The 14,992-nt window shown below is 59.8% G+C and overlaps 1 protein-coding gene across 3 annotated transcripts in view; it reads left to right on the forward strand.

Annotated features, from left to right (window-relative positions):
• The window catches only part of PXDN (peroxidasin), a 55,590-nt gene that overhangs the window by 23,847 nt on the left and 16,751 nt on the right, over nt 1-14,992 (forward strand). For all 3 annotated transcript variants that reach the window (XM_053924597.2, XM_053924596.2, XM_045189548.3), the window contains 8 exons: nt 1,897-1,968; nt 2,321-2,392; nt 3,959-4,128; nt 5,525-5,642; nt 7,442-7,611; nt 11,932-12,204; nt 13,207-13,323; nt 14,404-14,562. In XM_053924597.2, coding sequence (XP_053780572.1) covers nt 1,897-1,968; nt 2,321-2,392; nt 3,959-4,128; nt 5,525-5,642; nt 7,442-7,611; nt 11,932-12,204; nt 13,207-13,323; nt 14,404-14,562 — 1,151 coding nt within the window. The remainder of the gene's footprint in view (nt 1-1,896; nt 1,969-2,320; nt 2,393-3,958; nt 4,129-5,524; nt 5,643-7,441; nt 7,612-11,931; nt 12,205-13,206; nt 13,324-14,403; nt 14,563-14,992) is intronic.

The raw sequence follows: 14,992 nt of genomic DNA on the forward strand, positions 1-14,992 counted from the left end.
CCCGGAGGCCTGAGCAGGACTTCCTGACAGACGTCCGGAGTGACCGGGGTTAGGGTCGGGGTCCGTGCCGCGGGGACTTCAGTCCCATCGGGATCACTGAGTCTCGGGGGGGTGTAGAGACACGGGATGGGCATCCCACCCAGAGCTCCGGTCGCGCGTCTCCCTGCCACATGCGGAGGGCTGTGAGTCCAGGTGGGCATGTCAAGCCAGGTCTCTGCTGACTTCACCCTCATCCCAGGGCGCGGGGAGCAGAGTATGAGCCCTGGACCTCTGGTCGCTGGTGGCCTCCCTGGAGGCTGGGGTCGCGGGCAGCGCACATTCCTGGCCATGGTTGGGAAACGTGGGCTAGAATTGGGGTCTCACCTCCTGTCTGGTCCATGGTTCCGTGCACCGTGGGAAGGTGTGGCTGGCCCTGTCTGCCCGGCTGTGATGGTTCTCAGCGTGTCCCGAGCAGGACTCTGCGTCTTACCGCTTGACCCTCTTCCTGGCCAGCCTGGGGGGGGCTATGGGTGCAGGACTAGAGGGTCCTCCCCTTCCGTCCCCTCAGCTGGCTTCCCCTGGGACTCCAGTGCTCCCTGCCCAGCTGGCCGAAAATCCCCGGAGTGTTACACTGAGCATGTCTGTTCTCGTGTCTGTGCCCGGCGTCTGCGCCCCAGCTTCCCAGGCCGAGGGCTGCTCCACGGCCACTGTGGGAGATTCTCGTCTGACTCCAGCTCCGTGGGCGCCGCCCTGTGACAGAGGCTGGGGGAGGGGTCACGGGAGGCGTGTGGGTAGGGGATGGGGGTGCAGCTCCGAGCCCTGGAGGCCTGAGGTCTGCAGGTCCCTGGCTGTTGTCCACCTTCACCCCCCTTCTCAGAGATACAGGGTCTGTTGTTGGTGGGGTCGTCCTGGTGAGCTGGGGGGAGACCCGGGTACCAACAGGACAGGGCACGGGCAGCTGGCATTTGGGGACCTTGAAGTCAGAGATTTGGAAAAGTTCGCGTCTGATGACAGAGGATGAGTTCTGAGAAGGCTTTTGGTGTGTGCTCCCGGTAAAGACCTGGGCCTGTGGCGTGGTGACAGTCACCGCTGTTGGCGCCCCATGTCTCTCGAAGAAGCCAACGTGTCAACGTGTGTTGGGGGGGGGGGGCGCCGCCGTATGGCGGGGGGGGGGGGGGTCTTGGCAGACGCGCCCAACAGGGGACTCAAAGTGTTTTACTTCAAGGGAAAAAACCCACCCATTTTCAAAGTGTGAAAGGCAATATTCAGGAAAAGTAGGAGACGCCTGAAATGCAAAGGAGGGTCCACTCGAATGGTCCGAATGTGAAGGAGAGGGGAGGAAGCGCTCCTCTCGCTGAGGCCGGGCGTCTGCCCTTCACAGCTCCATAGCTGCTCCTGTAGCTGACGGTGCGCTCACTGGAGTCACGTTAACAAGCCCTCCCCCCCCCCCCCCCCCCCGCAGTCCCTGTGTGTTAGAGGGTGCTCCCCCCCACAGAGTCCCTGTGTGTTAGAGGGTGTTCCCCCCCACAGAGTCCCTGTGTGTTAGAAGGTGCGAGCATACTCAGAGGTGCTCTGATTCGGGTCAGGCCAAGTTTTTTCCTAGAAGGGCCCAGGTGGTTTGAAAGTGGGTCTGTGGGGCTGAGCAGCCACCTGCCCGCCCCCCGCCGGGTGTCTGGGCTGCAGTGTCCTGGTCCCCTCGGTTGTTCGCAGTCTGGGTCCAGCTGCCACTTGTACCCAGACTGTCCCTGTCGTCGCTCTGTGGTTCTCCTCCCAGCGTGGAGACCCCAGAGTTACCTGTTGGCGTGTGAATTTGAAATGACTTTAGGAAAAAACTCTGAGCAGAGAATCTAGACCTGTAAAATGTAACAATTAAAATCACTTACGTTGTTTCTTTCTTTCTGTTTTTGACTTCTCCAGATACCTACACTTCAACCAGATAGAAACCCTGGACCCGGAGTCGTTCCGGCATTTGCCGAAGCTGGAGAGGCTGTAAGTCTTGTTCTGCTCCTGCCCTTGACCTTCCCAGCTGGGGCGGGGCCGCGGCTCGGCCGCCTGGTGTGAGCGTTGAGGTTGTCGTCTGTTAAAACCCCTGGAAGCATCCGGCCGCCACCTCTGTGGTCCTCGTCCAGCAGGACTTTTAACTCCCTCTTCACCTGGGAGGGGCGAGGGAGCCGAGCCAACAGCTCCGCCTTCCCTGGGCCCTTCCCCTTCGTGTGGGGTGGGGGGTTGAATAGGCGCAGCCCCTGCGCCTGGTGTGGGAAGCAGACTCACTCCACGGTGTGATCTCTCCTACGCGCCGGAGACGCGTTTCAGGTTGGCTCCTGTCTTGTCTCCTCACCAGGTTTCTGCACAACAACCGAATCACACACTTGGTCCCAGGGACCTTCAACCACTTGGAGTCCATGAAAAGACTGTAAGTGCTACAGCTGCCCGCCCGTCCTCCCCCGGGGGGACCCGCGGCGCGTCCCAGTCCGAGTGCCCTTCAGGAGGCAGGACCCCCGGGGCAGGCGGACTGGTCAGAAGGCCCGGCGTGCAGCCACCAGCGACTTCTTCAGGATGTGAGGGGGCTTTCTCAGTCCATCTTGAGTCCCTCACACTGAGCTCGCATCCACGGTGCCCTGCACTCGTGGAGATGAAGTCCGTCTCTGAGGAGCCTCTCCGCCGTGCCCCGAGCTTGCAGACACCCGTAAACACACTCAGCAGACAGAGGTTTCCCCAGATTTCGAGGCCTCTGAAATGGTTTTTCTCGTACTGAGTCATTTCTTAAGCTAGAAGCGGGGAACCTCAGCGCTGATGGGGTGAAGGCACTTTGACGTAGAAGGCCTCCGGTCAGAGGTCGCTGAGCTGGTCCTGGGCGCTGGGCTGAAGGCGCAGGATGCGGGCTTTCTTCTCTGTCCATTAGTTTTTCCTTGGGATAAAGAAACGGCGGCAAACCAGACCTCACACGCTAGGGGACGACCTGACACGTCCTGCTCATTCGGCGGGTGGACAAGGGAGCGGCAAGGCAATGGCTGGAAGGGACAGGCAGCCGAGGGCAGGTGGGGGGTCAGCGAGTCCTGGACATGCCAGGCCCCCCCTGTAGACTGAGGCCAGCCCTCCTGCCTGATACTCTCCTCTCTGCTGTTGGCCTGAGACGTGGAGGCCTCAGAGAACGGCCCGCACTCACCCAATGCCAGAGGGGAGCGCGGACTTGGCGGGCCTGCGTCCCTTGTCCCTGCCCCTCGCCCAGGGACCCGTTGCTGATCTCCGCTGTCTGGCTCACCTCTCCGCCCTGCGGCTGTGGTCCTGTCACTCAGAGGGGTGGTCCAGGTGGAGGGAGCCGGGCGTGTGCCTGTGGTGTGCCTGCCCCTGCGGCCCACAGCCTCTGCCCCTCACGGTCAGGGGACAGGGTGGGGGAGACTCCTGCCTGCACTGAGCCCTGTAGATGCCGCTGTGGGTGGTCATCAGAGAAATGACCATTCAGGTCCTGGGGAAAGGCAGGCGGCAGGGGTCCCAGGCCTCGGTCTCCCTGGGGCCCGGGGCCTGCAGTGTGAACTCAGAGGATGCTGAGCTCAGCCCCGTGCTCTCCCCAGCTCAGCTCTGGGCCGGGAAGGGAGGTGGCACCTGCCTGAGCAGGTTCCCCTCGAGCCCCTCCCTCTGGCGGCCACACCTGTTCTGTGAGGAGGGGCTACCCTCACAGCTGTGGCACCCGGCCCCGCTGCAGCGACTCTGACCTGCGCATGTGTGGCACAGCCAGGGGTCTTCCTGGGGGGGCGGGAGCCCCGCGGGGTCGTGCTGCAGCGGAAGGAACAGAGGCGCTGCGCACGCACCTCCCTCAGCAACCGTCAGGAACGGGGCGGCTTCGGAAATGGGCCCCCCACAGTCCGCAGTCGGGTCGTTCTGGGGTCGTTAGGGGTCAGCTGGGGCAGCGTGTAGCAGCTGTGCCACGGTGTGGGGGCTCAGGGACGGTGACAGTCCCGGTGGACCCGGCCCCTCCCAGGCGCCTGGACTCGAACGCGCTGCACTGTGACTGTGAGACCCTCTGGCTGGCGGACCTGCTGAAGACGTACGCCCACTCCGGGAACGCGCAGGCCGCTGCCACCTGCGAGCACCCACGCCGCCTCCAGGGCCGGTCGGTGGCCACCATCACCCCCGAGGAGCTGGACTGTGGTGAGTGGGCCCGAGGGGCCTGGCGGAGCCTCCCGTGAGGAGCCCTGCCCTGGGCATCTGTGAGGAGCTGGCTGCACGGCTCCAGCCCCGGGGCTCCGTGGGTTGGAGAGTCCTCCAAAGGGTTGTGGGTTCAATCCCTGGGGGGGCACGTACAGGGGCAGCCAATGGAAGTTTCTGTCTCTCTCCCTTCCTCTCTCTCTCAAATTAATAAATATACCCTCGGGTGAGGATTAAAAACAGCTAGCTCTCTGTTAACAAACTTGGGCTTTACGCGGAGGCTCCCTACAAAAAAAGGAGCAAAGTTAATCTCTCCCTGGCAAACAGCTACGTGTGAAGGGCCCGGGGTGTGTGGGAGTCAGGGCTGGGGCTGGGCAGCGCCTCGTGGGGGGGCTGAGGTTCAGCACCCGCAGGCACCTGTGCGGGCTGTGCGCGCAGACGCAGGATGGCACAGAACCAGATCGGATGGCAGGGCAGAGCCTCCCTCCTACGTCTCTGAGGGGCTCAGCCCTTCCTTTTCATCTCAGCCCTTTCCTGAAGCTAAAGCTGATTTTTCAGTTCTTCCTTCACAACATCATCACCACTTTTACGTACTAAAGGCAAACATGAAAGTACGGATTCTGGACCCGGTTTGCTTGGGTGCTGGCCGCTGAGAAGACGGGGGCTCCCGTCCCAAAGCCCACCTCCCCATCATGGTGCAGGGAGAGGGAGGCAGGTCGATGGGATCCTGGGAGGGGGTTGCAAGTTCCCCACGTGCCAACGAGCAGTCCATTCTCAGAAGGACCTCGAATCTGGTCCAGCGGGGGTCTGGGTTTCGTCAGCCTGGTTTTACGTTTGAAGGTCAGCAGGCCTCCCGGAGCTGGGGTGCCTGAAGGTGTGTATTTCTGAAGTCAGGTCCTAGGGTTCCTACGCAAACAGGCTGTGTTTCCACAAGCTGCGTGTTAGTCAAGTCAGCATCTGCAGGGACAGTGTCCGAGAGCGGTGGGTGGGCCCCATTTCCATCCATAAGCAACCCCGCCGATGACGTCACCAGCCTGGTCGTGCATTGCGCCCTTCCTACTTCCCTGCCTGCCTGGCACGGCTGCCTGCTCAGGGCTGCTCTGGCTGCAAAGGGGTGATTTTCTGCTCCTTCCTCACTGGAAGCAGCTACGCGTGGAGCTCGCACCCCGCACAGGGCCTGGCACCCCGCGGGGACCCTCTGACTCTAGGAGACTCGGCATGAAGACTCGCCCTGTGAAGTGGTCTCTCCACGGAGAGGCCCGCTGGCCCCCCTTGTGGGTGTGTTTGTGGCTGAGACACAGCGGGAACCTCTGATTGGCTCTTGACATAGAGGGTCTGCTTGGGGTCCTTGTTTCCTCTTCGTCTGAGACCCAGAAGGTCCCGTTCCTTGTCGGCACAGAAAGGCCCCGGATCACGTCTGAGCCCCAGGATGCCGACGTCACCTCGGGGAACACCGTGTTCTTCACCTGCAGAGCCGAGGGCAACCCCAAACCTGAGATCATCTGGCTGCGAAACAAGTAAGTGGGGTGTTGGACAGGCTGCTGCTGGCGGACGGAGCTCAGGGTCTCTGCCCGCCCCCACTCTGTGACCCTGCCTGGACCCCTTTCTCTGCATCGGTTCTGCTTCAAATCTGCAGCAGGGCCTGGAAGATGGGGTGCCCCTGGTAGGTGAGCCGGCCTGGGCCACGCCCGGTGGCAGCTCCCTCCCACTTTCTCCAGGCCAGTGTTTTCACTGGACTGGTGCCCATCACCCTGCCCGGGGTCAGGAGTGGGAGAGACCTGGTTCTCCGCCGGCCCATTCTCCCTGGCCAGAGGCTGGGTCACTGGGGGCTTCGCCCCTGGAGCATGGGGAGCAGCCCTCACTGGATCGGGGTCCGGCAGCTGGGGTGGAGCCCCTGGGAGACTCCCTCAGGGGAACATGGGTGCTGAGCTCTTGCATGCGTCTGGCTTCTCCACCAATACGAGGTCTCCGCAGGCACCAGGGTGGGGAGCAGAGGTGTGGGCTGGGTGGTAGGTCAAGTGTCCCAAGTCCTCAGACGGGAATCCTCATGGGGCCTGGTCATCATCACCTCCCATAATTCTTTGCATGGGGACTGTGGCACTGCCCACTCAAGAATAGAGTCCACGCTGAGATCTGGGCTTGCATCTCCACTTCAAGCTCCCGGGCCGTGCCGAGTTGTGACCCCCCCCCCCCACACACAGAGAGGCCTCAGTGGACACAGGGTGCAGACACCTACCTTGTCCCTCCTGGCCCAGCTGGACCCCAGGGAGTACGGCTCCTGAGCACGCAGGGTCTGCAGGGAAGACAGGAGGCGCAAGCCGGCCCTGTGAGCCCTCGGGTGCAGAGCGGGGAGGTGCACTCGGACCGTGAGGACGCGGTGGTGGCTCTGGGCCTGGACTCATTGTCACCGCTGAGCTGGCATCGGGCCGGGGCACTGGGGGAGGGGAGGTTGGCGAGACTGAAAGTCCGGGGTGAGGCGCACAGGAACTCCCCGCCGTGTGGAAGTGCACAGTCAGCAAACGGAGGAGAGTGAGTCGGGCTCAGCCCTTCCCGTCTCCGTTTGTAAGAGAACAAATTGGCACTAAAAGCTAAAACCGCAGAGCCAGGCCCTCCACCTGTGCGGGCTGCCCCACCTGGGCGCCAGCGTTCCCCATGGGCATGCTTCTCGTCAGGGCTTGCCTCACCTGACGGCCTGTCTCACCTGCGAGCCAGCCCTACCTGAGAGCCGGCCCTGCCAGCTGGCTGGGGATGGGGGGAGAGGGGGTGGTATGGAAGGGACGGGGCCACTCAGCAGGCGTCTCATTCACGGGCCTGCGGTGATGCTCGCCCCGTTCAGCACAGCTGTGAGCCAGTGCGGAGCTCGCTTTGGGGCTCACTGCAGGGAGACAACAGTGTGAGGAAGGGGCGGGGGTGCCCCGGCCTCGGAGAGGTGGCCACAGGGAGATGCTCCCGGGCAGCAGTGGCTTTGTTCCATCCAGCCACGTGTCTACGCGCTTTTAGTGACAATGTTTCTGCCTGTTGTCATGAATGAATTGGGCAGAAACAAAGGAAAAGTTTTTAAAACTTTTGTTTCTTTTTCCTTTGGAGTGAGGAAAAGTTTTCAATGTTTCTGGGTTGCACGTGTGAGAGATAAACAGATAATACACTCAGCTGCCATTGGCACTTTTCCCAGAAACACTGACTCAGTCAGGGGTTGCTGGGCAGGCGGGCGCCCCCTCCGCCATGCACGGATGGCCTTGCGGGACGGCGCCTGCCGCTGGGTGGTGGGCGGTCACTGTGCTCTCAGTAGCCAAGCCCCTGGTGCCTGTCCTTGCAGCAACGAGCTGAGCATGGAGACGGACTCCCGCCTGAACCTGCTGGACGACGGGACCCTGATGATCCGGAACACCCAGGAGACGGACCAGGGCGTCTACCAGTGCATGGCCAAGAACGCAGCCGGGGAGGTGAAGACGCAGGAGGTGACCCTGCGATACTTTGGGTCTCCAGGTGCGTGGGAGCAGGCACTCGAGGGTCCTCCCCAGGGGACGGCGTCCTCTTCCCCTGCCCTGCCCCTGCCAGCACGGCGTGAGTGAATACTGCAGTCCCAGCCCAGCTCCTGGAGCAGGGTGGCCACCTGGCCTTTTACACGCAGAGTCCCGGCCTTTGCGCTGGTCCCCACTAGCCCCCAATCTGGGACAGACCCTCAGAGTGGACTGCCCAGCAGCCATCCACGGTGAGACGTGGATGAGACGTCACTTTCACCCCTCTGCCCCGCCCCCCCCCCCCCCCCCCGTCACGCTGGTCTGAAGGGGCAGCTGCTGGATGTTCCCATTTGGCAGAGGGCTCTTCACTGTGCTCAGAGTTTGGTTATTGGAAAGAACCAAAATCTGGACTTTGATATGAAATTCCCGTCCAAAGGCTGGTGCCTGATTTACGACTGTCCTGTCCCAGTCGAGCAAGGCACAGTTATGGCCGCGTACTGGCCCCGGCCCTGCGGTGCTGCAGGACCCACCCCCTTCACCTCCTTTGATCTGAGAGCTTCCGAGGGAAGAGGCCTGGCTCAGGGGGAAGCCCCGTGGCGCCCGCCACCCCGTGCTTCCTCCATAAACCCCTCTAGGGCCTGCGTTCTCCCCTTGTGTGCAGCCAGGCTCAGGTGGCCGAAGAAGTGGTCCCTGTAGGTTTCTCTGTGGAGACTCTTAGCTCTTTCCACCTGGTGTGGCATTTGTGGCATGTGGCACGTCCCGGCACACACAGTCGTTTCTTAACCAGTGAAGGTTCTTAGTATCTAGTTTCAGCGGGACGGACAGCAGAGGGACATGCCCCTATGGAGGCACAGCCCCTGTCGGGCCCCTCCCATGAGTCCCAGGGACAAGGTGCCCAGCAGCCCCTCCTGCAGGCCTCTGCCTCTGCGATCCAGAGGGGCCCACAGACAGCCACAGGGTGAGGTGACACGGGGGACCCTGCGCAAAGAACAGGAACAACATCAAGAACAGGCCCGGTTAGGCCAGCCGGTCACCTGACTCCTAGACAGGGGTGTTCAGCCATCTCTCTAGGAAGTTTTGTTTCCCCTGCCGGAGGAGCAGCCTTATAGAGGGGACCACACCGAGCATGTCCGTCTGGCTGCCTCCCATGCACACGGAGGGCCTCCCACAGTCTGTGACGATTTCACACGGAGGGAGGGAACACGCATGTGGCCACTGGTCCCCCTGGACCTGGGCTGGCCCCCTGCCCGTTTTCCTTAAACCCTGGGAACTAAGAATGGTTTTACATTTTTGTAGGACTGAAAAACCCAGCAGTTTTTAGGGTACGTGGTAATTATATGAAACTCAGACCTCAGTGTCTATAAATTAAGTTTTATTGGAACACAACCCCAGTCTTTTACATGTTGTCTGCGGCCGGATTTTGTGGCCGGATTTTGCGGCCGAGCAGAGCTGAGTCGCAGCGAAGCCCAAGCCGGTGCTCTCGGGCCCTCGCAGGCAACCCGCCAGCCCGGCTCCCCCACTGCGGTGACGGCTCATGACCACAGCGATGGCCAGACTCGTGAGCCGCTGGGCCACGAGCAGCTAAATATACTTTATATATTTTGAAGCTCTGTTACTAGGGGCATTTAAGTTTGTAATTTTTATCTTCCTTCTAGATTAAACTTCGATCGTTGAAGCTTTGACCTATCACTGCTTTTTGCCTTAAAGTTAACTTGGCCGAACTCAGACGCGGCCGCTCTCTTGCCCAGTTTCGCTCCAAGCCGCTCTGTGCCCGTGTATTTTGGATCTTTATCGTGAACGCCGTAGAGCTCGATTAAAATAAAAATTCGATGGACCTTTCTTGCAGTGAGTCCATTTATGTTCAGCGTAGGTGGCAGTATATTCGGATTTATAAATTCCACGTCTGACTTAGGACTACTTGTCTTAACTTTCTCTGTTTCTGACCTTATTTTGGAATCACGGCTTTTCATCTCCCCTCCCAAGGTCTGGTTCAGAAGTCACGCTTTATCTGTTCTCTTTCAGTAGCTATTCTAGAAAAGGTCAAATGTGCTTTTAAACTAGTCTATCGCTGCTGTCTTGACCTTCATCTCCGAAGCGCAAACAGCCCTCTCGGCGTCTTAACCTCTAAAACGTGGCTGTTCGTCCGCTGCTCCGCTGGTGTCGATTGCTTTGGGTTCTCTCTTTCTCCCTGCGTTGCAGCTCTGGCTTTGGGGTCACTGACTTGCCGCCTGGCGTGGGGCGAATGAGGGTGCAGACCCATGTGAGAACCAGCTGGTGTTGCTGAAGCCTCCATGAGGTCCATTTCTCCCTCCTCCTCAGCGCCTCTGCCTGCTTGGGGGGTGGGGGCTGGCTTCGTCTCTCGTTCCTCCCCAGGCTGGTAGTGAGCACCTCGGGGACCCAGCTGCGTGGCGTCTCCAACGGACTCCCCTCTGTCTGGTCTTTGCGTCTCATCAGGACAATAAAAGTACACGGTTCTGCACGAGCCCTCCACACATCTGGCTCCGGTGACCTTAGCCCTGCTCTCTGGCAACACTGGTGTCCTCCCTGTGCTCTCTGTAATGTGTTGTCACTTAGGTATTTGGCTAATAAGACACAAACCTAAAAACACATCAAAGAGTCTCTCTCCGGTCTCTTTCCCCCATCACTTAATTCCTACGTCCACCCCTACGTCCCCGGGTTACGAATTCCTGTTCCTTCTTCACCCTCCCGGAAAAACCAGCAGCGCTGCCGTCTCCCGGAGGTGCTTCCTTTCAGCACACGAGGTTTCCTTACTCTCTTCCTGTTCAAAGCCACATCGGACCCCATTATTCAGATGTGACGTGATCTATTCAACACGTTCCCTTTTGGGGAACATTTAGGTTTTCCCCCAAATCTTTTGCTATCACAGACCTTTGTCCCTTTACCCAAAACCCCTTGGGCCACATGCTTGAAATTAAGTAATTTGGGAACTTTTTCAGAAAGGCTGTAGGGCACAGCAACGTATCGATGTCCCGTAGCAAACAGGGCCAACATTCACAACGTATCGAAGTCCTGTAGCAAACGGCCAACATTCACAACGTATCGAAGTCCTGTAGCAAACAGGGCCAACATTCACAACGTATCGAGGTCCTGTAGCAAACAGGGCCAACATTCACAGCAGAAAATGAGGACTCTAAGTAGCCCTAACTTTTATAAACAAGCTGTGAAAAACCGCTTGTCTGTAGCTTTCTGGATCCCAGGATCATGGGTGAGGGCGTTGGTCCACAGAAATAATACAGCAATTCAACGACAGCTTCTGTGCCAACATCACTTTGCCTGCTCACAACGATTTGAGGGGTGAGGGCCTAGCGGTTGATTCCGGGCAGAGGGCGTTTGGGTTCTCGGTTCTGGTATCTGCGGCCACGTGACCCTCCGGGTGAGTGTGGCACTTACGATGCTGATGAATGGGAGGTGTTTCTGCACAAGTTCACTCATGACACACACTAATGAGTGTGCATATCTTTTCCCACATTTAGAGTTGCAAGATACTCTCAGTGTAGTTGTAGTTTGTGGGTGAAATTCCTTATTTTTAAAAAGGTTTTATTTATTTTTATTTTTTATTTTATTATTATTATTTTTTAATACTAAAAGGTTTTATTCTCGAGTTGTATAAGTTGCAATCCCCTTGGTGGAATTCTTTTCCCTTAATTTAAATAGGTACAGAAGAACCTAGGTTCTCAAAATTTCCAGTTTCAAAGTTGATAAAAAAGAAAATTAAACCCCGTTTTGCAACTTTATCAAAATCTTTATTTATTGTTAGAGGTGAAGGGAGGGAGAAAGAGAGGGAGAGAAACATCAATGTGTGGTTGCCTCTCACACGCCCCCTACTGGGGACCTGGCCCGCAACCCAGGCATGTGCCCTGACTGGGAATCCAACCGGTGACCCTTTGGTTCAAGGGCGGCGCTCAATCCACTGAGCCACAGCAGCCAGGGCAGAAATTTATTATTTTATCTGTTCTAAATGTACTTTAAAGCCAGTGCTTCATACCAGTGAGCACTGCCAGCGAGGTCTAACAGGATTGACGGGGCGTGTGCTGGGCGATCTGGAGGGAGGGCTCCCCGCCTTCCCTCACAGTCAAAGGAGATAATGGCACTTGCCCATCACCACAGTTGCTGACCCCTCGTTGGCCTGAGGCAGGGGACCATTTTTATTTTCTGGTGCAGTTCTTTAGAAAACAATGGGGACAGGAAAGTAGCCGCTTCAGTTGGCTTTACTTAGTTTGGAGGTCGATAGGGTCGTGAATGGCCCGAAAACAGAAAAACTCAAGCAAAAACGTGTGGCCGGACGGGAGGGCGGCGGATTCAGAGCCTGTGTTTCCCGCGGCAGCGCGGCCCACCTTCGTGATCCAGCCGCAGAACACGGAGGTGCTGGTCGGGGAGAGCGTGACGCTGGAGTGCAGCGCCGCGGGCCACCCCCTGCCCCAGATCACCTGGACCAAGGGCGACCGCACGCCCCTGCCCGCGGACCCCCGTGTGAGCATCACAGCCTCGGGCGGCCTGTACATCCAGAACGTGGCCCAGGGGGACAGCGGGGAGTACACCTGCTTCGCCTCCAACAGCCTCGACAGCATCCACGCCACGGCCCTCATCATCGTCCAGGGTGAGAGCCCTCCCGCCCCCGCGGCCCTCCCCACGGCCCAGCACGCAGTAGGGCAGGGCCCCCTTGTCCCTGGAGCTCCCTTTGCACTTACCCGTCACACTTACGCCCCCCAGTGGTTCCGGGCAGTCGAAGCTTCCGCAGGGCTGGGCTTTATGGTCAGCTGCCAGCCGTGCACCCGCAAGCCGTGGGCGGACACGTGGGTGTGCGTGGGCATCCACGTGCGCGTGGCCGTGTCACTAGGAAGTCTGCACACATTCTGAAATTCCCCAGGGCAGATTCCTGGGCCCAGGAGGCTCTGAGCGTGTGCAGTTTTAGGACGTGCGGTCTGTGTCTGCAAATTTCTTTCTCGACTCCATCGTGAGTTCATTAGTTTTCAAGTAAATTGTGAAGTGGGACCTGTGTGGAAGGCGCAGGACGACATAGAAACGCAGAAGAGAGAGACACTGGTGCTGCCCCTGCCCTGTCCCCCCACCTCCCCTGCCTCCACGGGAGCCGCTGGGCGGAGCTTCTTGCTCCTTCTCGGGGCGCGGTCTCTGCCCAGGTAGCTGTGAGCATCGGCGCTGTCACTGCGCCGTCGTGGTTTGTATTTTCAAAGTGGAGTCCCACTGGATCCACTGCTCTGTGACATGTCCCCGACCCCCCAAATGACAACCAGCGAACTTCTGCCGCTACGCGCAGTCGCTCCTTGACGATGCGTGTAACTGCTTGCAAGTCCTGACTGAGGCTGCGGAGTGAGACGCGGCCGAGTCTCCGCTGCGCGCTGGGGTCAAACGCTGTCTGTCTGCGCTTGGTCGGCTGATGCCCAGAAACGCCGTCCTCTGGCTTCTGCGGGCCTCCCTACCTTTCACCCTCGGGGTCCTCCTGACTGCCCACAGCTCCCGCCCCCAACACCAGGGGCCCTGTCACCCGGGGCGCCCCCTGCGAGAGGGTGGACAATGGCCAGCGCCAGTGTGTGCGGTCTCCTTAGCAAAGCTGTCTCCTTCCTGCTTTTCCTCCCGGCAGCTCTTCCTCAGTTCACGGTGACCCCCCAGGACAGAACTGTGATCGAGGGCCAGACCGTCGATTTCCAGTGCGAGGCAAAGGGCTACCCACAGCCTGTCATCGCGTGGACAAAGGGAGGTACGGCGCCCACCTGGTCCCCGGCCCCAGCACCCTCGCCCTCCCTTGGGACACAAACTCCGGAACCAGCCCTGTCCTCCTCCGCCCCCCATGCCCCAGTCATCTGGGCGGGCCGAGTGGTGGGGGCACCTGACCCGCCCGGGTGCTGGGGGGGACAGAGGGGTGTGCCCGCCCGGTGCCAGGCCCCCAGCACACACGTGGGAGGTCTGTCCTCGCTGAAGGGACGTGGGTGTGGCCTTGTGCAGGCGCCATCTTCACCCAGCGGTCTGTCTTCCCTTTAACGTCCACCCGCTAGGACGGAATGAGACTTATGACGTGGAGGGTGGACTTGCTGCAAAGCCAGTCGTGCCGTGTCTGTTTGTAGGAGCCTTTTGCTCTCAGTGCGGCTCCCGAGCGCGGCCACCGTGTCTACATCCCGGCTGAGTGTGGCTCATGCTAATTCTCTACATGGCCCAGCCCTCGGTCTCCAGCTGCTGCAGGGCGGGCCCCGCGCCTTGAAGAGCCGCAGACCCCTTCCCAGGGTGACGGCGGCCTGCCTGGGAGGGTCCGGGTGTGGGAGGGCTGCCGCCAGCCGCTGTGGACCTTCAGGGGCCTGTCCTGGACCCCACCTGGGGTGGCCGTGGGAACTAGCTGATAACCTCCACACCCATCTTCCCCGCCCCCCCCAGGGGACTTTTCCAGGGATTCTCTGGACCTCCCTGCTCCCGGCTCAGCCCCAGGGGAACATGTCAGGACCCTGTTGGGGGTGTGCTTTGCCTCTGAGCATCTCCAGTTCCCTGCCCTCCTCACTCCTGCTTACATAGCTCTTGCCCGTCCCCTACCCTTTTGGGACTTCCGTGGGGACGGGGAGTGTGCGCCGTTCGTCCCTGACCTGGCTGCACGCAGCTTGCAGTGCTACACCACACAGCCACGTACCCGGCATCTGCTGCTCAAAGAGCCACTTCCTGACCCTGGGCCCTAATCGGGCCAAGACCAGTTTCTGTGATCTTTTCATTTTCTCAAAGTTCTGTTTGACCACTGTAATGAGCGCCACCCCCCACCCCATGTCCCTGGGGCTGACGCTGCCACCACGCCTTGCAGGGAGCCAGCTGTCTGTGGACCGGCGGCACCTGGTCTTGTCGTCGGGCACTCTCAGGATCTCGGGCGTCGCCCTCCACGACCAGGGCCAGTACGAGTGCCAGGCCGTCAACATCATCGGCTCCCAGAGGGTCGTGGCGCACCTGACGGTCCAGCCCCGAGGTAGGCGGGGGTGGGGCAGGGGGCCCAGCCCGGCCGGCCTGGGGACTGCGTGCTGGGAGGCTCCTGCACCCGAGCTTGGGTCACAGCTAACGACCGAGAGCCAACACCCCCATCTCAAACAACTGTCCCTGTCCTCATATCTGCGAGGCGAACGTGTCATAACTCGCCACGTCTTGCATGTTAGTCTGTGGTGACATTCATCTTTAACGTGGCTCGTCCTTATCTCCGATGGGCTTACGCGTCATTGGCTGATGGTATCACATTAAAGAGGGTTGTCTGGGAGCCGCCTTCCCTGGGTCCCTGGAGCAGCCCTGGGTCTGGTGGCCCCAGGTCGTGTCCTGCAGGCTGGTTCTGTTTTCTGGGTGTCCCCCGAGCATTCTGAGGTCCCCGTGTCCTCTGCTCTGAAGGGCCGGTCACCCTGTGTGTCTAG

Source organism: Desmodus rotundus, chromosome 5 (genome assembly GCF_022682495.2).
Source record: "Desmodus rotundus isolate HL8 chromosome 5, HLdesRot8A.1, whole genome shotgun sequence".
Taxonomy (NCBI): Eukaryota; Metazoa; Chordata; class Mammalia; order Chiroptera; family Phyllostomidae; genus Desmodus; species Desmodus rotundus.